The 22,326-nt window shown below is 53.3% G+C and overlaps 10 protein-coding genes across 10 annotated transcripts; 7 read left to right on the forward strand and 3 right to left on the reverse strand.

Moving 5' to 3' along the window:
- Nucleotides 1-1,116: 1,116 nt before the first annotated feature.
- CLAFUR5_07365 (Decapping nuclease RAI1) lies at nt 1,117-2,442 on the forward strand (the record flags this gene model as incomplete). Its single annotated transcript, XM_047906513.1, has 4 exons — nt 1,117-1,476; nt 1,523-1,582; nt 1,635-1,755; nt 1,805-2,442. The coding sequence occupies 4 exons, from the start codon at nt 1,117-1,119 to the stop codon at nt 2,440-2,442; spliced, it is 1,179 nt and encodes a 392-aa protein (XP_047763749.1).
- A 72-nt stretch (nt 2,443-2,514) lies between these two features.
- Nucleotides 2,515-4,002, reverse strand: CLAFUR5_07366 (uncharacterized protein; the record flags this gene model as incomplete). The annotated part of the gene is made up of 1 exon (XM_047906514.1): nt 2,515-4,002. One exon carries the CDS (start codon nt 4,000-4,002, stop codon nt 2,515-2,517), a length of 1,488 nt encoding a protein of 495 aa, XP_047763747.1.
- A 985-nt stretch (nt 4,003-4,987) lies between these two features.
- On the forward strand, nt 4,988-5,776 carry CLAFUR5_07367 (uncharacterized protein; the record flags this gene model as incomplete). The annotated part of the gene is made up of 2 exons (XM_047906515.1): nt 4,988-5,382; nt 5,437-5,776. 2 exons carry the CDS (start codon nt 4,988-4,990, stop codon nt 5,774-5,776), a joined length of 735 nt encoding a protein of 244 aa, XP_047763065.1.
- Nucleotides 5,777-6,208: 432 nt separating this feature from the next.
- On the forward strand, nt 6,209-7,231 carry CLAFUR5_07368 (uncharacterized protein; the record flags this gene model as incomplete). Its single annotated transcript, XM_047906516.1, has 2 exons — nt 6,209-6,432; nt 6,637-7,231. The coding sequence occupies 2 exons, from the start codon at nt 6,209-6,211 to the stop codon at nt 7,229-7,231; spliced, it is 819 nt and encodes a 272-aa protein (XP_047763754.1).
- A 510-nt stretch (nt 7,232-7,741) lies between these two features.
- Nucleotides 7,742-8,844, reverse strand: CLAFUR5_07369 (uncharacterized protein; the record flags this gene model as incomplete). Its single annotated transcript, XM_047906517.1, has 3 exons — nt 7,742-7,888; nt 7,937-8,452; nt 8,500-8,844. 3 exons carry the CDS (start codon nt 8,842-8,844, stop codon nt 7,742-7,744), a joined length of 1,008 nt encoding a protein of 335 aa, XP_047763755.1.
- A 546-nt stretch (nt 8,845-9,390) lies between these two features.
- CLAFUR5_07370 (uncharacterized protein) lies at nt 9,391-10,122 on the forward strand (the record flags this gene model as incomplete). The annotated part of the gene is made up of 2 exons (XM_047906518.1): nt 9,391-9,447; nt 9,514-10,122. The coding sequence occupies 2 exons, from the start codon at nt 9,391-9,393 to the stop codon at nt 10,120-10,122; spliced, it is 666 nt and encodes a 221-aa protein (XP_047763179.1).
- Nucleotides 10,123-12,324: 2,202 nt separating this feature from the next.
- CLAFUR5_07371 (uncharacterized protein) lies at nt 12,325-15,823 on the forward strand (the record flags this gene model as incomplete). Its single annotated transcript, XM_047906519.1, has 8 exons — nt 12,325-12,420; nt 12,511-13,177; nt 13,240-13,337; nt 13,420-13,647; nt 13,700-14,053; nt 14,104-14,347; nt 14,733-15,479; nt 15,540-15,823. 8 exons carry the CDS (start codon nt 12,325-12,327, stop codon nt 15,821-15,823), a joined length of 2,718 nt encoding a protein of 905 aa, XP_047763178.1.
- Nucleotides 15,824-16,763: 940 nt separating this feature from the next.
- On the forward strand, nt 16,764-18,144 carry CLAFUR5_07372 (uncharacterized protein; the record flags this gene model as incomplete). Its single annotated transcript, XM_047906520.1, has 2 exons — nt 16,764-16,892; nt 16,963-18,144. 2 exons carry the CDS (start codon nt 16,764-16,766, stop codon nt 18,142-18,144), a joined length of 1,311 nt encoding a protein of 436 aa, XP_047763181.1.
- Nucleotides 18,145-18,602: 458 nt separating this feature from the next.
- CLAFUR5_07373 (uncharacterized protein) lies at nt 18,603-19,318 on the reverse strand (the record flags this gene model as incomplete). Its single annotated transcript, XM_047906521.1, has 3 exons — nt 18,603-18,812; nt 18,939-18,975; nt 19,029-19,318. The coding sequence occupies 3 exons, from the start codon at nt 19,316-19,318 to the stop codon at nt 18,603-18,605; spliced, it is 537 nt and encodes a 178-aa protein (XP_047763180.1).
- Nucleotides 19,319-19,893: 575 nt separating this feature from the next.
- CLAFUR5_07374 (Vegetative incompatibility protein HET-E-1) lies at nt 19,894-21,645 on the forward strand (the record flags this gene model as incomplete). The annotated part of the gene is made up of 1 exon (XM_047906522.1): nt 19,894-21,645. One exon carries the CDS (start codon nt 19,894-19,896, stop codon nt 21,643-21,645), a length of 1,752 nt encoding a protein of 583 aa, XP_047763175.1.
- Nucleotides 21,646-22,326: the final 681 nt, after the last annotated feature.

The following is a 22,326-nucleotide window of genomic DNA, read 5'->3' on the forward strand; positions in this document are numbered from 1 at the left end:
TGCAAGAAAGATCTCCAGAACACTGGGATCCTACACCTCAACGAAGAAACAGCGGTAGATACACATTGCGTTTTGACCTGCATCTCCTTCATCGAGCGAAGCCTACACGACTGGGGCCAGGGCATCATCCTCTACAACACAGTAAACTACTGGTCCAACCCACTCCTCACCTTCGCCGAGATCCTCCGCTTTCGCGAGGACCTGGGTCGCTTTCTAATAATATCCAGCATGGACGACTCCAGAAGACGATCTTGGGATGCCATGGAAGTTTCTTACTGACCAACGCGACGGTTGAGAATGCCGCGACGTGGGATACACCCTGTGTCGCTGAGGACTTCTGGTTCGGAGGTCGAGTTTGGAGGTCGGGGAGTGGGAATGGATGAATCCCTGCGCTGGCGAGGGAGCAGAGTAATGAGACGATTCTGGACTTTATGAAGCAGAGGAGGCGATGGTTGAAGGGACTGTGGGCGGCTTCTGGGGTGTTTGGCAAAGCGGTGGTGGGGACTTGGGTTCTGTCTATTGCGGAATTGTCGTTGGCGGCTGTGTACTTGGCTGGAGTCATCAATATGCCGGTGTGGTTGGATGTATGGATGAGGGGGTACTTTAGTAGTGCGAGCTTTACGGTGGGTTTTGCGACTTTCTGCTCGGATCTGGATGCGGGAGTGCCGTGGTGGAGGATGGGGTGGCATTTGGTGATGACGCCGGTGTTGTCGTTTGCGGTGCAGGTTCTGCAGACTGTTACGTTGGTGTGTAGTGTTGCTACGCCTGCGAAGGGCTTTCATATTGTGGCGAAGAAGTGAGGACGAAGTCAGGAAGAAGGAGAGCGAGGAGGTAGAAGGTGCATAGACAGTGGCCAATTGTGGTATTGGTCTTGTACACTATAGCCCGTTAGCACACATGATCCAGAGACTTCGTCCCTCCGCGGCAACCCCTGAGTGAATGCCTTTGCTGGCCATGTGAAAGAGTGAAAGGAGAGATGCCCACTTGAAGAAATGGCAAGGACATGCTCGATGCCCCCACCCTTTTTTCGGCACGAGCCGAAATCGATCCGCCTGAACAACAACGCGTCTTCACTTGGTGACCAACTTTCATCACCCACAACATCACAGGTCATGGATGTCGGGAACGAGCAGGATGCAGTCTTTCAAGTTCCACGATTTGACGCCTTTCCAGGGTAAGTCAGCTGCTGTGAAGCGGCCGCGAGAGATCACAGAATTCTCCTTCGACGACGACCATGTCTGCTTTCCACTAGACTCCCGAAGCCTGCGATACTACTTTCCACCAGATATCGATGTTCCGTATGTACGAGATCGTCCGCGCATCGATCTTTCGGCCGGCTTCACATCCTTTCGAAAGTACGATGACGCCGCTGATCTCGGCCTCAACCCTCTGCTCGATACCATTCAGCAGTATGAAGAGCAAACGAAGACACAGCTGCAGGCTGATGTCCTTACGTGGCGGGGCATGATGACGAAGGTATGCATGACCACGGAAACTGGAGGGAGTCGACTAATGGGAGTAGATTCTGGTGGCACCTTTCGACATGTTCGGCGAGTTTAAGATGCTTGCCACCTGCTTCGAAGTATGCATCAATCGATGTCTTGCATCTCATGAAGCTCTAATGTGATATGTAGGGTACTATCTACATTGAGCAAGACAAGATGATCAAAGCTGTGGAGAACGAAATCGCGAATCGTCGTCACAACAATGGTCGTCACAACAATGCATATCCAGCAGAACAAATGCAATATTGGGGTATGTATGAACGTGATGTGATTATGCATACATCAGCTTAATTTTCTAGGCTACAAGTTCGAGACACTAGCCACGCTACCACGACCATGGTCTGAGTGCAGCCGAGAAGAAATCGAAAATCGTGAAGCCGAGACTGTGAGCAACTATGCCCAATACTGCTCAGTCGTGCGGACTGGCATAGGAAACCACAGTATTGTCATTGGCGGCGAAGTCGACGCTGTCATTGGGTGCAAGCCAGACGAGCCGACAGATCCAATCCCATACGTCGAACTGAAGACCAGTGAGGACTTCCACAGCAACGACCAGAAGTCCGCCAAGAAGTTCGAGCGAAAGATGTGCCGCTTCTGGGCACAATCATTCCTCCTGGGCGTGCCCAAGATTGTCATTGGCTTCCGCAACAAGGACGGCTTCCTGCAACGACTTGAGGCATGGGACACGCTGGACATCCCAAACTTTGTCAAGCGGCAAGGTATGCAGACTTGGGATGGAAATACCTGCATCAACTTCGCGGCTGCCTTTCTCGACTTCCTCAAGCAGCAAATAACCGGAGAAGGCACCTGGACCATCGAGCGCAAGAAGGGTGCCAATGAGATCTTGTTGTCAAAAATCAGTGACGATTATGACAAGAAGATCGTGGGCCGAAGCTTCCGACAGCATCGGGAAGATTTCTCGTTCGATGCATCTTGAAAACTGACTAGGATCAAGGCTGTCTGAATGGATGACAGGTATTTGGCAATCTTGTCGACTCACTGGTGGTGTTCAACCATATCCATTGGACATTTGTCCACTGCTAGAACGTATATTCCTCTCACAGTAATCCTGGAACATGCCCAGAGATCGACGGCGGCACGCTTGCACATATCGCCGACGCATATCGGTGCTGTGCATATCGCATCGAGCATGGGAAAACTCTGCCCCTTTGTACCTGAAGCGTGGTGCGAAGAAAGTGCCTTTCGCCACCTCTTGGTAGCAGCTGCTGCAGAACAGGAACGAATCCATTCCCCACCAGGGCTGGCCGTATACGACCTCACCTTCTTCGCAGACAGGGTAAGCAGATATTCTGCTAGCGTAGTCCATCAGTGCTTTGGGCTCTCCGGTGAACGTCGACTGCTGCCACTTCTCCATATATCTGGCGCTCCTGCTTCCGCCGTTGCATAGATCACACGTGCGATCGAGACCAAAGGGATACGCCTTCAGTCGGAAGAACGCATCGAAGCCCGCTGGTCGGATGAGACCAGAATAACACGGCTTGCAGACGTTGAAGTTGGGGACTTCCGCCGTGAGATTTCTGGGATCTTGAAGGACATACCATTCGTCTCCAAAACAAGTCGCCGAGATCTCATACTCTGGTTTCTCGACTATGGAGATCGCGGCAGCCTGCCATACATCGTAGTTTGACAGAAGCTGCGATGTCGCATAACGCATGGACGGCATCAGGAAATCGCAATTCTCGATTGCTACGTAGTCTGGCAAGTCTTCGATAATGTCGTTCGTGAATTTGCTCGTCGGACTCAGCCCATCAAAATGGTCCAGCATACAAGATTCGCAAATTCGCATCTTGAGACTCTGGTCTGTCGGTCGAGACCAATTCCGGGACCTCAGCGCAACTTCGTTCTTACAGCGAGGTAATGTCATCCGATGCTTTGTTGCATCTACGAAGCTCTGCCACGAACCAGGATTGCCGTGCTGGCGCAAGCTACGCCTGATATACGGAACCGACAGATCGCAGTACCAGACGTCTCGCGGTCGATGACCTCGAACATCTCTGGGAACGAACCTTTCCGCTACTGGAGTCGCAAGAATATAGTCCTCGAAGCAGGCCTCACACGCCAGGAAGCCGGGTATTTCCTGGTTCACAAACCACTTCAGACTATGACCGTCTTCAATGCCATCTAGTCCGACGCAAGCGTTGATCCTCGACCGCTTGTAGGCATAGTCAAGCAGATCCATCTCTCTGCCCCCCTCGACCGCAGTCACCAACAGCCGCTTTGCGCGCTCGGTATTGAAGTCGCAAACACACTTTGCTCCAGGCAGTGGATCATGATAGAAGCGTTCACAATGCTTCACGAGCGTCGTCTTCTCGATCCAGTCAACGTAACATTTCGAGCAGATCCAGAAGTTGGGAATCCCGATGAAGCGGTGCCATCCAGTCGCGAAAGAGATACCCTCCGGAGGCTCTGGGCATCGAACCAGTGGTTTGTAGGCGTAGAAGCTGTGCGCTTTTACTGTGCCGGATCCCGTGGCCATTGTGAAGGCATAGGAAAGAAAGAACGATCTCGGTGCGGAGACGAGCCCGTAACTAGTACTTGTCTTTTGAAGTCGTGCAGCTGCCGCGTTGCCAAGCTGCGGCAGCATTATTGGGCGTCTTCATGAACATGCGACACTGATGTGCCGTTTTACTTTGCTGTGGCGTTTGCCTCGGAAGACGCTTTGGAGCTTCCGGCCGGGTTGTCGCTCAGGCTATGGCTCATATCACACAGTCTATATCGACCCCAACGATATGGCAACTGCGAATACCGCTCAAGGCGCTCGCATGGACAATATTCCGTACTTGTCACATCGACAGTAGGGTGTTACTCCCACGAAAATCGCCTAGCCGACCCCAAATCATGAAACTTGACACATGACCTAGCTCGTGCGTGTCGGTCTAAGCGAGCCTGCCGAGTCAGGTACCAGCATTGATCAACGTCACTTCCGCCTGGTAACTGAGTCGCATGAACCCATTGGAGGAAAGGAACGTTGCGGGATATGGCGAATCTTGATCTCAAGGCACGCGATACATCGTCAATGCCGTCTTTGTTCGAGAAGTATATGCTGACTTCGTGTTCGATGACATCAATATCCTCCCCAACAGGAGATTTTTGAAGACGTTGATGTTCAGCATCCGCTCCAGAGATGTCGGTGTAGCCAAAGGGACAGTGACTTCTGGCTTCGAGACACACTTGGGAATAAAGTCAACCGCAGAGACGTCGGAACATGTTCGTCGACAAGTGACGATGGCGGCCTTCTGCTGACTGCATATACATGGAGTCTTTGGCAGTCAGGAAGCCTTCAGGACTTCCAAACGAGGTGTACCAAACTTCATCTCGCAGTCTCAGCATCTTGACTCCGGGACAAGCTCTACACACGATACTTTTGGACTCGAGATCCTGGGCAACTCGCTACATTCGAGGACATAAACCATGAGAAGTTGCGAGCATGCCTGCGGCAAAGACGATGTTGTGTGCTCAGGATGCTCCCAGCGCGCGAATTGGTTCGCTGTGCTTCGCGGATGGAGGTTGAGCTTGACGAAACGCTGTGCCACACGAAGCGCCCTGCCATGAACTACCTCGCAACTACTTATACAGAATCCTCTCCCGCAGCAAACACACTTACGTACCTGATGACAATACAACACTTTCCCAACATCAAGTCTGCTTTCGGCAGCCTCCTCGCCGCCGTCCTGGCAAGTCGGGTGACTGCACGGCCAGGTATGGCAAGAGATCAAACGCCTATCGCACATTTCTTCGACGATCCCAGGACAAATGCTGTGCCAGGCAACAACAATGCCACCTACGGCCCAGTGCCAAAGGCAGAGCAGATCTTCACCATCGAATTCCTCGAGATTGCTCCGTTGCCGATGCCAGTGTACGAATGCACACAAGAAGATGATATGTGGAGTGTACTAACCACGAATCATAGTGACAGATATACATTCTTCTGGCTTCGTGGTCTTATCGCTCCACAACACGTCCCGGCTCTTAACAAAGATGCACTCTCACATACCACCATCACTCTCGACCAAAGACCTTCGAACGAGGAACCAGACCCAACTCGAGCATCCACTCTCCCTCTCAAGACCATCGCTCGCCCGGAGCTGGCAGGTCATTTCGCCATCCGAGGCCCAGAGGGCAAATATCTCGATTACCTTAGTGCGGAAGGAAAAAACGATCTGCTAGCAGAAATGCTCTTCCTCGCAATGTTCATGGAAGAAGGCGAGTACACTTTCGACGTCGTGGCTAGGCTTGCCGACGGCACCTGAATATTTGCTATCTCGTTGACGCAATGGTTGAAGGGTGAGCTGAACGTCGATTGAGCAGGGTGAATATGCCTTTGAAGCCACACCCAGGCTTTCGGACGGTACTTGTCTGTCCGCTGTAACGTCGACGCAGTGGAGGCCTCATGGGCGGTGGTGATGGTATCTATGAGCTTGTGAATGGCTCCAGGGGGCTCGAGAATGTTTGCACATGCTTGGAGTTGTGCTAGGGTGGTGAATGGTTCGGACGACACCTGGACAGTGCTCTCTAGCGTTATTCTCAGATCTGCTCCTTCGTCGTCGAGGTTCTCGTCCCGCTTTTCAATCCAGCATCAACAACCCTTCTCACACAGCACTCCAAGACCTCCCCTCCCTCGTACCACGGACGACACACTCAACCACCTGCTACTTCACATCTTCCAGATCCCCGGTTTCATCATGACTACCACTCAGCCTACCACGACATTCTCGACAATCAACACTGACGTGCAGAACTACCTCGCCAAGTTCCTCGACAATGAGTCGCTACTCAGTATGCGGCAAGTCGACCGCGAGGCATCCCGCAATGTCGAGTCTCAGTTCATCAGCAGGTTCTTCATCGAGCGCGAGCATCTGGTTACAGTACACAGCATGCGGGCCTTGGCCGATCTCACCACGGTACCGTGACTGACCGCTCGACTGCACGCACTGCGATTCGTCCCAGCAGTGACTGGGCAATTTCAGTCAGCATTACTTACGCGCATCAACCCGACTCGTGCGGAGGTCGACGACACTGCTACTCTTCAGCCATTGATGAACACCATCTTCAGCAATCTGGCTTCATAGCAGAGGTCTCCAGCACTCACTATCGCGAGGGGAAGTGGCAGATTTCCTGGATTTGTCTCCGAGTCGTGCTTCGGCTTTGCAGATTTACACCGTCGTTTCCCAGAGGAGCGTCTGATACCCGGAGAGGAAGATCAGATCTTGATGATGCTTCTTACCTCAGTCGCTGAAACTTCATTCGAGATGCAAAAGCTCACCAACCTCTGTCTCACCAAGAACATGATGCTGAACAGCATTGCCCCTATCGCGCTGAAGGTCTACCCTGCCCTATCGACTCTCAAGAAACTCTGCCTGGCGGTGGATGAGGAGTCCTTCATCGATGACGACCACGGAATAGCCGCCTTCCTTGCAGCAGCACCGAATGTGACCGAGCTCGAGCTCGTGGCGCCTGAGGCTGAGTGCTTCAACACGGTATTCGACAACCACGCACTCGAGTCTCTCACTCTACGAGACGTCTGCGGGTACCCCGAGCTGTACGAAGGCTTGCTAGGGCCACACCAAGCTAGTTTGAAGAGACTTTGTCTGCACAACTCGACGGTGATGTTTCCCAATGACTCCTGGTCTAATGTGCTTCGCTACATTAGCGAGCATTTCACACTTGAGGAGTTGGAGTTCCGGGAGCTGAACCGTGGGATCTAATTGTTTGAAGAAAACGACTATGAGAATGTCTACTTCAATGGCTCGAGGGAAGTGGCGATCACGGGTGGCGACAGCATCAAGAATGCTTTGCGCAGCTTTCTGGAGAGTGGACTCGAGTATCGCACTGTTCCCTACGAAGATCCTAAGCAGAGACTTCGAGATGCATTTCTGGCATCGAACGTCAGCTCATAGGCCGAGTCCGGGTATAGAGAGCGTGGTGGCATCCGTGGAGAAGAGCGATAGATACCTGCAGCATCGTCAGATGCTGCAGACTACAGAGGGAGTGACACGCTGTATTTGGTTTGGGAGCTTGACACGCTTAGATTTGGCAGTGAGTCTTTTTTGCCGAACCTGTAGTGGGTTCCGGCGTGGCTAAGCTTATGCCTTGTGTATGCTACCACTTCCTCCACTTCCTCCCTGCGCAGATGTGAGCTTCCGAGGCTTTGATGTTTGACGACTTATGCAAAAGCAGACTTTGCTTCTACTTGCCAGTATGGATCGTCAATATGATCAGACATGCAGCTTATACTGCCTCAAGTACTCATAGATCGGCAGGTCTCTGTCTACGACTCTTCGTAACTCCTTCGCAGTCTCTTGCCCAAATCCATGCTCCCAAGATCGCATCTCGTGCTCGATGTCAAGGTGAAGTTCAGCTGGCTGGGACAAATCAGCTTGAATCGAATTCCTCGAGCACGAGTTCCCTACCTGTCCTTCACGCTGAACACCATGTGACTTCAATAATGTCTTGAAGAAGCCCTGCATGATCGGGTCGGATGGCCACTGTCCACGAGGCACAGCTTCCCATTCATACTGCATTCCTTTGGGATCGATGTCCAGCAGCGCACATATCTTCTCGGCCAACGGTCTTGTGTGGTGAACAGTGTCTTGTGCATCTACAACAATCGGTGCCCTCGCTCCTGGCCGTGCTGTGTATGCATCGAACACCATCTGTGCCCAGCGCGAAGAAGCCATGGCTTCGAAAACTTCTTCATCTGCCTGCTCCCTGAAGACAGGTCGCTGAGCTCGATAGTAGGCGGGCACTCTCAATGCAGGGTGACGAACAAGGATGATCGGAGTCATGCTCCAGAACAGGCCATCTGGAATCATGGTAGGGTTTGGAGCGAAGTCGACATCCGCCTGAGGGTTTCTCTCGTACGAATCGAGCATGAGTTGAACTTGCATGGGGCAGATCAAGTGATCTTTTATCCACGGAATCTTGCCCTACTCTAGCTCAGTGCTCCGTTGCCTGCGATGCTGGTTTGACTTACGGCTGTACGAGCTTCAGCAATGCTAGTTCGAAGTCTCTCGCTAGCAACTTCGTACGTCTCTTCGTGCAGATCATAGGTCGCAGCAAGGTCATTCTTGGCCTGCCTTGAAGTCTCGGATCCCCTTAGTCGAGCCGTCACACGCTCTGGTCCGTACACTGAGCAGCCCATATAAGGATGAAAGATCTGCTGGAGCTGATTGTGAGCAGCGAACAGCTTGTTGAAGAGCTGAGAGCATGTCCTTGGCCCATCGAAAACACAGATGATCGGAGGTGTTGTGGGACGAGACATTGTCCGGTCTGCTGCTCCAGCATACTGAGATATCATCCAAGCTTTATAGGAGAGCATCGTTGGTCGCTACTGCAGGTGGCTGACCTGCACACCATATCGAAGGCGCTGGGGTGGGCAGACGCAGCTGGGGCTTCTAGCCGAAGACGAGCTCTGCTGTCTGCTTCTGGTATGTGGTACAGATGCCAAAGCTGTGTGCTTTTCTCATCATCTTTACCTTGTAAAACTACGCCGTGTGGTCGGTCCGGTTAGTCAATGGCTCGTCATATCATGTCCGCCATTACACAGAGGGAGCGTGCTCAACTATCAATGTAGACACAAGAAGCTGCCCCGGCGGTACGATCACATCTCTGTGACCATCGATCATTTCCAGCCCTTTAGAGCTCCCATCGAGGAAGAACAGACACAATTGGTGTCGTCGATGAAACCTGGAAATAGAAGGTACTTTCACGGCACGACTGCCGACTTGGTGGCGTCCAACACGAGATCGACACGAGAAGGGGCTGAGCTGACGAGGCGCCAACATTCGTGAACCAACAGATCGAACCTCTTCTTGAACATCAATATCAACATATCAAATACCAGGAAGAAACGTCAGATTTCAACATGGCATTCGGCGCTTTCAGCTCAGAGCCTCGCGGCCGCTACGAACAAGTCGATTCCGTAAGTGCTACCCTCCCACTTCTAGAACCCATCTATAAGTCACTCAAAGCTAACAACGAACACCAGGAAGAACAAAACCTTCCCCCAGGAACCCAGAGAGTAGGCTACGATGCCGATACCCAAGTCTATACTTACCAAGAGCCATCCGGCGCTCTTTTCAACCAACCCAAATATTCCACAGTCCCCATCAACAGCAAGAAAGAACGCAGTGCAGAATGGCGCTACCTCGCTCCCTTCATCCTGATAATCGGAATAGTCCTCCTGGGCACGTTCCGCTACGTCAACACCAGCAGCAGCACGACTCATCTAGAATGTCTCGGCGACCTGGAACTCTACGATGTTGTCGACGGCGATACGTGCTACGATATTGCGCAGGCGAGACAGACAGATCTGGACGGACTGAAGGTTGCAAATCCGTGGGTGAGGTGCGAGGGGTTGAAGGCTGGGAGTCAGATTTGTGCGCCCAAGGTGGGAACCATGCCACCTGTGTCTGCGCCGGTGTCTTCACCTGTGGAGGAGGGGAAGGAGGAAGGTGGTGAGAGGCTGGGTCATGGAGGCCCGAGGCCGCAGTGTTGGCAGATCATGTGTAATCCGTACAGCGGTGGGGATGCGCATTGTAAGGCTGAGGGGTGTGGGAAGGGGTGTTCGAGCCGCAGTAGTAAGTGTGAAGCGTAGATGATAAGATGTGTACAGTCGAATATGTATGCTGTTGAGATTATATGTTCCCGTTTGCGACGTTGGAATGCTGCGACGGCCTCACTTTAGGAAGCACTGTCGTGGCTATCATGGCTCGAGACATTGGGCACGAGTTGCTACCAATCTCGAAGACTGCCGCAGCCACCTCAAGCAGATCTCGTCACGGCGCAAAGACGACTTACCCAGCTCGTGGCTGGGAGTACGACTACGTTTGCTCGAAGATGACCCATTCGTTGTGTCTCTTGCACCATGCTCTCCACCGTTCGACATGTGGAGAACCGATGCACTGGTATATCATGCCGTCTCCCGTCACGCTTGAGCATGCACGGCATGGTATTGCATGGACACGAAGAGTCGTAGCAATCGCGTTGTTGCAGTCCGTCCATATGTTTACAGCGCACCGCATCTTCTCTCTCATATCCACATAAGCTGCGGCCTCTTGAACATCCTTTGATCTCAGGATAACTCGTGTTGTGATTATCTTGTTCTGTCCACACTGCTCGTAACGTTGTAATCGGTTGCTTTTTGGCTGGAGTTCACGATGCTCAGCAACACTATGGCGACTGTCGTTGGATCATTCTGGGTGCTCTCTGCTGCCAACGACGAAGACTGTCGCAGCCATCCCGGGCAGAGCTCTTCAAGGCCGAATGTCGGCTGACCATACCTGTGCCTGCAAGCAGAAGGATCGCATGACATGTCCCATCATCTATCCTCTCTTACAGCCCCCTCTGCTCTCAAGCTGTGCAGACCGATGCACTGAACATTGTGCCATACCTCATCACGAGGGCACGGTCGAGCAGGACACCGTATGTTCGCGGAAACCGGTGTCTCGCAACCGTGCAGTCCATCCTCTGAACATTTCACCGTGTCATCTCGGACAAGCCCTTAGGTTGCGACCTTTGTATCTCATGATCAGACAACAGCTCGCGGTGTGATTGCCGCATACTTTCTGCATTGCTCTTGTTGTCGTGGTCTGATCTTCGGCTCGAGGTTCGTGGCGTTGCAATCCTACTCGGTCTTCATCTGTCTGTTAGTGTAGTCTATGAAGCTTTGTTGAGCTTCTGCTGGGCATGATTGCTGTCGATTGTCATGAGTACATGGAGTAGGTCCGCTGCAGGACCGCGATCATCGTGTTCTGCCCACATTGCGTTTGATGTCGCCGTCTGATCTTCGCTCGAGGTTCATAGCTGTCCTTTGCGGTACCGTCGACCTTGGGTCTCATCTCTCCCACGTCAGTCCGTGACCTACTCCGCTGATGAGGGTCTCTGAACGATCGACGCTGGGCATGATCGCTGCTGAGTATCGATGAGTACATGGGGAAGGTATGCTGGAACATGTCCTATTCCTTTGTATGCCCTCACACCAATCCCTTCGCTCCTCAAGATGTATAGCACAAACACACGGGAAGCCTATGCCATATGTCATGACGAGGTTACGCCTAAGCAGCGCATCATGCAGTCGCGAAGACTGGCGACGGTCGCACTGTCGCCCTTCGCCCTTCTTTGCAGCTCACCATGTAGTCTTTGGCACGCCTCGTGCTGTGGTCTCTCGTACGTCTAACGATCAGACAGCGACTCACGTTGTACTCATGTTATTCTCTCCGCACTGCTCTTGAAGCCGTTGTCGTGGTTTGACCGTCGGCTCGAGGTTCGTGGCTGTCCTTTGCTGGCCTCTGTGACCGCATACCAATCTTGGATTTCATTCCTCCCTCTCGAGACCATGACCTGCTTGAATAAGCATCTTCGAACGACGTACTTCGTTAACCGTCTTCGAACGACGGACGCTGAGCATGGCTACTGTCGATTGTCAATGAGTACCTACAGGCTACGTGGAGAAGGTTTGCTGCGAATCCGCGGCATTCCTTCGACTCGGCATTTGAAAGACCCTGCTCCCAGACATCGTTGGCGCCGGTCTCAGGAACCAGGCACGTCATTAGGCCCACCTGTAGCTACTGCTTGTAAAGATCGTGCCTTTCGTATTTGTTGTTGTAGGTCGTAGGGCAGCTGCGTTCTGTATCATAGGGTTGCTAGACAGGCAGGCACGATAGTCATGCTCCTTCCGCCGTTGAAGCCCGCTTCGCTGCCTACACATCACGCTCCGCCATAAATCATTTACCCCTCGACACCACCAACCATCCCTACGACACACCCTGAGCCCCAACAACAGCAGCAGACCGCCGCCATGGGCGTGACGGACAGCAAAATAAGCTTTAAGCAGAGCATCGTTCGGATCGGAGGCGAAGTCAACATCCCAGTCAACGACGCAATCTGGCAGCAGGTAAGGTGGACGCGCTGTGGCCGCTCTTGTCGTTCAACCGCTGGCAGTCATGCTGCCGTCGTGTAGCTACTGACGTGTACCGCTACGCAGATGTTCGCGCTCCCAGAGTCCTTCGGAGATGTCGCGTCCTTGTGTTCTGTCAGCGACATAGGATGTCTCACGAAGAGCAACGACAATAATCGTCCTCCGCCGAACACTCAGGTCGAGCCGAACAAGAACCTCGAGACGCTCCTGTACGCTCTCATCCGCCACTTGAAGACTCTACAAGAGCAGCATGTCTACGAAGATGATCAGCGCCGCACAAACAACGAGATCCTCAACTGCATGCGCATCCTCACGCGCGTACTTCCCTTCATCTACGAAGCCCAGCACCTTAAAGACTGGCACAATAGCTTCTTCTGGGAGCCTCGTCGCCCTACATGCTATTGGGATAAGAGACGAGAGACTGGACCGCTGATGGATGGCCTCAACCCCAGCGAGAAATACGAGAAGAGTTTCGGCGACATGCACGTTGGCAAGCCACTGGGGCAAGAGACCTTGGAGATTGTCACCAGTTATCTCTTCTTCAGCGGCTTCACCCTGCCCAAGAGGGTCAACGACAAGGGCAAGCCGGATCTGGAGATAGTCGCGAAAGTTTGGCAGACAGGCATTGGCAGCAAGGTCAGCGCGAACTGTACCAAGGACAATGAAAAGAACCAGCAAGAGGTCATCAGACTGCTCATTGCCTTGATGAGTAAGACAATGTACATCCAGCCAAGTAAGTTTCCACAGCCTGCGAGAGGGTGGGGAGCTGGGTAGCTAACAGACTTCGTCTACCAGATGATGTACCGTTGGTTGACGTAAAGGCACTCACGTTCATGACGACTGGCCTGAGCGAGCGCATGGTGAAGGCCATAGTCTGTTCGACGATGAACACGGTATGTGTCAGGCCAGAAGGACTGCGGCCAGCCGCTGTGCCGTGGTGTTCCTAGTGCCTTGAGTGCTGACGTGACATTGCAGGCTCTGAAGTACAACCCCAACATCTGGAGTGTCCCAGTAGAGGTGGCTACCGGTGGTGACCATAAGAAGCACCTAGTCACCAACTGTTTGCAGCTACTCCTTGCCTTGCTGATCTACCCGCCGCCGGATGGAGCTAAGAACCAATTCCGCCAGTTGGCAGGCAGGCTGAAGAAGCCAGAAGACTTCCAATTCGTAAATCAAGGCCTGAATCAGGTCCTCTCACAGCCAGTATGTTCGGTATGTTGCCGCGAGTGTGGGATTCGTTCTAACATTTGTATAGATCCACAACAACTTCAGCTACTCCCTGGCAAAGGATAAGGCTGTCGCTTGGGCTCCAGAGATGATAACCTTGCTCTGGGAGCTTGTCCAGTGCAACAAGAACTTCCGTCGCTATCTCGTCGAGACCAATAGCATGCTGGACTACGTGGTGGTTATCCTCTACTATTGTCTGGATGCCATGACCGACGCCGCTAAGCACGGCATTCTCCGCGCGGGCGTCTTCTTCCTTCAGACGATGAGTACGGAGCCTGGTTTCGCCATCAAGATGAATGAGGTCTTTCGCCATCCCGAGACCTTGCCGCCAGTCATGAGGATCCCGAATTTCCATGGATCGTACACTGACTTCTTGATCTGCGTGAGTGTCTTCGAGGAAGTATTGTATGTCATTGTACTGACGTGAAGCAGTCCTTCCACACGATCTTCGTATCCTGCGAAGGCAAGTTCGAGGCCATCTATCCCGCGTTGCTGACAGTCCTCCGCAACATCGCGCCGTACCAGAGGAACTTGGCCCGCGCAACCTCGACGAAGATGCAGGACATGTTCCAGAGAATGTGCAGTGCCCAGTGGCTTGTCAACAAGGAGAACACCGATGTGTTGATCATCGAATATCTCGATGCTGTCAACAGCATTCTGGGCAACAATTATCAGGGTAGGTCTGACACTTTCATTCCGTGGTCCATGAAGGTACCTGGAAACGCAGACGGTGCGATTGATCGTCACCTGGATGGCCGCTTCGAGCAAGAGAAGGTCGAGCAAGACAAGGCCGATCTCGAGCGCATTCGTGCTCGCCGTTTCTCACGCTGAAGGGTGCGGAAGGGTACCAGAAAGAGCGAGGTTATCGCGGTGCACTCGGCTTGAGGAGAGGGCGGACTTTGGTGAACAAAGGCTGTTCTCTGCTCGGGCTTGGTTGGCTGGGGTATCTCGAGGGTGTCTTTGTGCTCGCTTACTCGGCCTCGTCCTCGTGTTGGACCTGGCTTTTTCCTTTGTACCAATAGCTGAAGAGAACCTGGCTGACATGGTCTGCTAACCTGTAGAGAACCGGAAGTTCGTCGAAGTGCTTGTGGCGAGCCGGAGTCGTTTCAAGGCATTGCGCGCGTTCACGCTCGATAGTGCCTTGGATCAGCTGAATCGTGATGCCCAGCACCGTAAAGATCGTGGCGAAGATGTATCCGCCATGCGAAGCCCGATATCCCGCACGACCTCCCTCGATAGTGTCCGTGGCCCACCCTCCGCTAGAGCTCCCGCTCCCTCTTTAGGCGATGTGCAAGAACACGAAACATTCTCCATTGGCGACGACGACGACGACGACGAGACGCCCATCCCCCAATCCGATACCGTGAACAGAGCTAGTGCAGAAGATGCCTCGAGCCCACGTCTGAGCGAAAGAGCGCGCGGCAAACAGCCCGCAGTCTCAGTAGCATCAACGTCACGCACTCCCTCCACAACAAGCCTACCATCCCTGAGCACATCACGATCCCCAAACGTATCACAACTCCAGCCCTCAAAAGAATGGCTCGATAGCTGGCTCCCCCAAGTCCAAGCAAAGCTCGAACCGATATTACACATAATAGACCTTGCAGAGAAGAAGCAGCTCAAATTCAAAGAATATGGATCGAAATCAGCAGCAACAACACCAGCAGCCACAGACGTTCCCAGTACGCCTACCAAGCAATCTCTCGAAGAGCGACGAAAAGCCACCGAACCCTCCGAACTCGCCAGCAAGCCCGGCGAAGAAGAGGACTCACATCAAGCCGATGGAGAAGGTGGCTTTCAAGCTGAACGTAAGACACTCCCCCACTGCCACTCTTTCACGTTTACCCTAGCTAACATGATGTCTACAGGAGATTCTCCTCCAACAACAACCCGACCGCCAACAGGATTCCAATGGACAGCAGTAGCAATTGGGTGGTACACGGCGCTCATATGGAGCAGGATCTACTTGAGTGAGGCGGAAGCATTCCAAGGACCGGGTGGACTGTATAGTAGTACGGACGTGAGGCTGTTTAGCCGGAGGAGCGCGGCGCAGGAGATCAGTTTGAGGAGTCCGCGCGGTGCTATTGATGCGGTGGGCGATGGGTTGGTCAAGAGGATCAGTAGTATGAGTCTGCCCACTGGGGCGAAATGAAGTGATGTTGAGGTGGCGTGAAGAACATCTATATGGTGGGTGCATGAGGCGTTGTCACGAGAGGGATGAGAAGGTGAGGCCACTGTATTCGGCGCCAGTATAGGGTGGCTGGTGGCCGCGAACGAGAAGGAGACGATATGGAGGAGACGCCTCGTCCTGGCCCTGGCCCACGGAACCATGACGAGCAGAACCACTGCATTCGACGCCAGTAGGTGGCTATTCGGTCTCACGCCCCCGAAGGAGTGTTGCAACGGCAGCGAACGGCAGGCCACCCCATTCGGCGCCAGTATACGCCAGCTCCCGCTGCCGCGATGAGCAACCTGCCCATCTCTGGACCACAGACCACATCACTGCATTCGACGCCAGTAGAAGACTGCGTCGTCGCTCGCTACGAGAGGATCATTGCACGGAGCGTATCGTGCAACATACCCATTTTTCTATACGATCTCGCGCCCACCTCGACCGCACGCCTGTCCCTCGCATCGCCCCCTTCAAGCTTTCATCAACTCCCACGACTTCAGCTCACGCTCTCCTCTCGTCTGGCACTCTTTGACTCTGGACTGGTACGCCATCATGGCGGGATGGTCGCGCTCCAGACGTAGCGTCATGCATGTTGCTAGGAGACGAGGCACTGGGTGCGTCGCCATTACCTGAGTGGAAATGCTAGGCCAGTGCTATCAACGAGGCGATGCGCAAGCTTAATCGATGGACACGTGTACAGCGCATATGTGTAATCTTCCATCGTACGGTCGTGATCTCTGCTACTATCGTAGCCTGTCGTACGTTCGAGCGACACCATCATGCTCGAAGGGTGGCGAAACGTGACACTAAGACTTCTGTCAGTCATGCCAAGTATTCTGTCATCTCATCTCGCTCTCTCCCTTGAACTTCGCGTTCTCGAAGCCACTTCGATCTTAACAATAACATACATATCGAAGTAATGCAGCGGCTATCGAATGCGCTCTTGACGCGCGATAGATATGCGCCAGCTCTATACCGCTCACAAGTCAGCGCGCTACTCAAGCTGCTGAACAGCACGTGTAACAAGTGCTCCACGCGAAATCTCCAGGTTTGTTGAGCATATTCTTCTTGCTATACCACCTCAAGGACGCTCTACTTACCACGTCCATGGACAATAGCGATGCAGGGACGCGATCTTGATACATATCCTTCCTTCCTCTACCAGGACTACTGCTCTGCTGAAGTATCTGGTCTCTTTGGGTAAAGCATGGGAACCACGAGCCAAGGACTACACGCCACGACCAGAGGAGCTGGAAGGACTCAGTGCTGACGCTGTACCGCCGAGCTCGGCATATAAGCGGCTGCATATCCTCTGCATCCTGGACAGTGTTTTAACGAGCATCACCGGCTTGAGAGGATCGAGCCAGGCACCACCAGCATATCAGCATCTGAATCTCGCGAACGTCATTGTCGACCTCAAGCGGTATGGCCTCTCACTCTTCAAGCTGGCTGCTTGTCGAGGGGTTATGACAGCAGACCAAGTCAGCGATCAGCTCAAGCAACTTGCCACTAAATGGCAGGAGCTGAAGATCTTTGACAAAGACGAGATCGAGCGCATTGCCGCCACCGCAAAGACTGTCCAGGACAGAGACTGGAATCGTACGCTCACAGAAATTGCTTTGGACGAACAGCAGCGACTCACTGAGGAGAAGAAGGCCGAGGCAGAAGCTTACAAGTGGGTGCTGCCTGTTCGTCATGGTGTCAAGGACGATCCTGAGGCACCTTGGTGGGAGCTGCCAGCCGCGAACGGTCTGTACATGAAGAGCACACGAGGGTTCCCTATCCGCGCCGCTGCTTTCCCACGCGGTGGCTACGAAGTGACAAACGGAGGCCGGGAAGCAGATCCTGACCTGAAGCACGAGGTCACATCATTACACAAGGAACTACTTCACTGTTTTGATGACTTTACAAATCCTGATGAGGTGCAAGACATCGATGCACTCGGTAACAAAGTCTGGAAGGACCCGGAACGGCCCACACGCAACTACTGGGGCTTCACGTACGATGGTGTTGAGAAAGCGAGAGAGAACAGCAGAAAGTTTCGGGAGACGGCGACTGGCTACAATGGCGTACCGATGCTTCCACCTGATCTGAATCCGTTCGATGAAGTCGATGGCGCAGTGCAGCGTGCCAGAGCATTGGCTGCCAGTCGAGGCACGGGTTGTGGCTTCGATCGCGGTGGAGGACGAGGTCGGGGCGCCGGTGGTTCTGGGGGTCGAGGAGGACAGTGGCGCGGTCCGCCTCGTGGCAATGGTTACCGTGGCGGTGGCCGTGGAGCATATCAAGCTCGACCTTACTAAGAGCAGGGTGACTCCGGTGCTGCAACAGCAGATCAGTCGCAGCCGAAGAAGAGACAAGAACCAAACGTATGTAGGAGACGACGGACTGGGAACAGGTGATCCTGGTCGCTCTGATTGTCAGACCTCGACTTTCACAGTGCATGTACTGCTCATGATACCGATGAATTTTGGGTATCGACTTGACCTTCTGAATCACGTTCGAAGTTCTGGACGACTTCCGCCTCTGTAAACTGCGACCACCTTGATGGAAACACTATTCGAACTTCACCACTTCCCTGCGACCGGACGGACCACCTTGGAATAATGGACGCATGCCAACCTCTTGCGACCTGTACCTGCCTCGCATTGCATGCAGACCTGATCCCGCTGTGTTGCGCATCCCTCGCGCATCGATGAACGCCAGCCAGTTGTGCATTTCTCTTAAGCACGGCCAACACTCGGGCCCTCAATTTCGACCTCTATTGCCCAGTATATTGCGGCTGCTGTAGCTGCTGGTACCCCGTCTGTTGCCGGCCGGGTTGTGGGGAGGTGTCGTGGTCTGGCGCAACGATCTGCTGTTCCTTGTTGTACGGTCGGTGTGTGATCTGCTTGCCGCAACCACTACAATAGTGGTCCCAGTCTTGAAGCATTCCATCGCCGCAACACCCCTTAAGAGGAAAACATGCCGCCTAAACAGAAGGGTGTTAGCCATACTCGAACACCACGTGGCATTGTCTCAGCAACCGCGACTAAGCTAGGGATGCCGCGCGCATGTTCCAGACAGATGATGCCTTCCGCCCTTCGGATGTACCCACGCATGGACAGATTAGACATATTCCAATGACGGCGAACCTGGCAAACTCATCAGCGATTGCTCAAGCGTCAGCCGTGGACGAGAAAGATACCAAGTCTTGTCAGAATCCTTGCTCTCAGCCCGGGTCTGGACGATTGCGCCCTTTGTGGGACACCAGACATTCTCTGGGCGCTCGCGCAAGAGATTCAGAGGTGTTGTCGTTGGTGCTACTGGCGCGGGCTTGTTCTCGACCATCATCATCTGTGGTCCCGAATGTGTCGGAACATTTGATGTGCTGATTGTTGGGATTGAGTGGCTCGACTGGTATTGAGCTGGCTTGGGCTCTTGACCCATTGTCTGCGGGCTGTATGGTGGTGCTGGCGATTCCATTGTGGTCGACATTGTTGGTGCTGGATGAGTGTCGAGATCGGATGATTTGATTTCGAGGTATTGACCGGTGTATGCAGGCGACCTGGCGACAGAGGGCGTCTTGGTAACGAGAGGATCGGGATCTCGACTCAGCACGCTGTGAGAAGAAAATCAAAAATACTTCCCGGACCAACAACAATGGATCCTGCGCGACTATGTATCAAGTTTCTGGTCGCGCACTGCCCCTCCCACTGTGCCTCAGCCGTAGGATCTGCAAATTATAGAGATACACCAACTCTTTCCCATCCGGTAGGACGAAGCCTGTCTAAGCGCTATAAAAACACGCGAAGCAGATCCTTCCCGTCTAGACCTCAGCCGCAGCACTTATCATTGGCTCGCCCTGCGTCAAACCCCAGCGCACGTGCAGATTCCTTCAATGAAATGAACAGATGCTTTGGGGGCTAAAGCACAAAAGCTGGGCACTGTAACTTGAAGAAGATAATGTCGCGAATGGCAACGCTCTTGATCTTGATAGCTACAATAAACTTCCTACCTCATGCGCGAACGGCGTCCTCAATTCTCAGGTCGCACATGTCCCCTGACACACGATGCGTTTGCTGAGTACAAGCAAGCTTGAGTTCAGGACATTTCCTGATCGAGATGGCAAGACGCCCGCCTACGCTATCCTGTCGCACACATGGAGCACCATCGCGGACGAGGAGGTGCTGTATCACGATATCATCAATGGCACCGTGACTACGAGGAAGGCGTATCCGAAACTGGAGGGAGCCATGCAGCAGGCGAGGCCTTCGTACGATTGGATATGGGTTGACACTTGCTGCATCGACAAGACGAGTTCGGCGGAGTTGAGTGAGGCGATCAATACAATGTATAATTGGTATGAGAAAGCCGATACGTGTCTGGCTTTTCTTGAGGATAAGGCTTTTCATTCTGTGAGCGAGATTGTGCAGTCAAAGTGGTTCACGAGAGGATGGACGCTGCAGGAGCTCATAGCGCCGAAAGACGTGCTGTTCTTCGATAAATATTGGACCAGCATTGGCAGCAAGAAGTCTTCGACCATCTACAATGCCATATCAGAGCGGACGAAAGTTGGCGTTGATATCTTGTTGGGAACGACACCGATTCAGAGCGTTTCGGTCGCTCAACGCATGTCATGGGCAGCAGGGCGCAAGACAACCCGGGACGAGGATATGGCTTACTGTCTAATGGGAATCTTTGGTGTCAACATGCCCATGCTGTACGGCGAAGGTGGGAAGAACGCCTTTCATCGGCTGCAAGAGCAGATTATGAAAGACTCCAACGACCACACGATCTTCACTTGGACCAGCCATCCAGACGCCAAGACTGGCCCATACCACGGGCTTCTCGCTGATGATCCGCATGTCTTTGCGAATGCTGGAAACTTCGTTGGCTACAACGACTGGGAAGACGCCGAGCCTTTCCAGCCCTCCAACCGAGGATTGCGCATCAACTTCCACCTCGAGCCGACACCTCGGGAAGCTGGTCTTGGGGAGAACACATTCTATGCAGCGCTCAACGTTCCGGTCCCCTCGCAGATCCAGGGGTACCACGGTTTAGTTGCCATCATCCTCCAGAAGCTAGACGTCGGCGTAAAGCAGTTCACCCGGATCCGATGCCATGAAGTGAGAGGCATGACGACAAGAGCCGGATATGCCAGCACCGTATATGTACGCCAGAAGGCCGATGCGCAGGACCACGAAGCCCTTACACCATATCACTTCATGATGCCGAGGAGGTTGATGACGCCGCAGGACGAGTATGTTCTGGATCGTGTTGCGTGTTATCCTTTGGCAGAACCGCATATCGCTCCAAGACCACTCTTACAAGCTTGGCTCGCGGCTTCGCAAGCGAGTTCTTTCCAAGTGATCAAACGAGCTGGCAAGCTGGCAGCTATTCTGTATTTCCGGCGAAAGTCAGATAACGCCTGGTTGTCGATTTTGCTGGGTAGCAGGACTGATCTTGAAGTCGGATTCACTACATTGGCCGGGTTTCGTCAAGTGTCCAACTTGACTGAGGCCGAACAAGATCTGCAGCTGTATCCGTCTGGTACGACGATCGAAGCTGGCAACCACTTCGTGCGGATCGATGTGGAAGTCAAAGTCGACATGCCTCGGAAGTTGTATTTCCTAGACCTGACGATCCATGGCAGACCTCGAACGCCGCCTCCTCCGCTATTACCGGAGGTGGTGTATAACGCCGTGGACTTCCTAGCAGATACCATGCTCGATACCGTGATCGGTGCGGCAGATGAGACGCAGCAACGGGCGAAGTCCGTGTCGCGGCGAGGGATCTCGCTTCGACGATCAGAAAAGAAGTGATCCCAGTATTGAGCTTCGTTTCAACACCAACAGAAGACCAGCGCACTTTCCGCCACACAGTCTGGCCACTCGCATCAGGACCAAGCCGATACCCACTTTCAGATATCGCGGCTGGCTCTGGCATAGTGTTGTGAAGGGGCTGCTGTATCGCTTCCATCTGCTTGAGCTGGAGAGCTGGGCCATGACCGAGAATCTAGTAGAACTTTTCGATTAGTTCTTGGCCGAAGAGAAGGAAGAGGGAACCTTGGAAGCAACGAGGAGGAAGAAGTAGTACTGCGGGAAAAAGTTACGCCATTCTCTGGGCTTCAATCTCGAGACAATGATCGGAGTGTGCCTCGGTGGCTCCTGCTCTGAAGACTCTCACACCAAAACACATCTTTGCAGACTCATCTCCGGCTTCATCGCCCGTTTCCGCCATGTTTGCTCTATATCAGGACCGTCACAGGCGAACCCAGCAGCAGACGATTGCCTACTGGTTTCACCGTCTCATCAAGTTTGAGCGACTCCTTGGCGGCTTTCTGATCCGCCTTCGATAGCCGACATCCGACAGCTCCTCATCTAAGCCCTCGATCGTCAATGTCTGACGCGAGATACATTCGTAAGCGTCGGTGGGCTCTTCCTCCATTGCTCGTGTACCTGAACGTGATCATACCCGTCTGGTGTACATCATTGTTCCCCCAA

This window comes from Fulvia fulva, chromosome 6 (assembly GCF_020509005.1).
Source record: "Fulvia fulva chromosome 6, complete sequence".
Taxonomy (NCBI): domain Eukaryota; kingdom Fungi; phylum Ascomycota; class Dothideomycetes; order Mycosphaerellales; family Mycosphaerellaceae; genus Fulvia; species Fulvia fulva.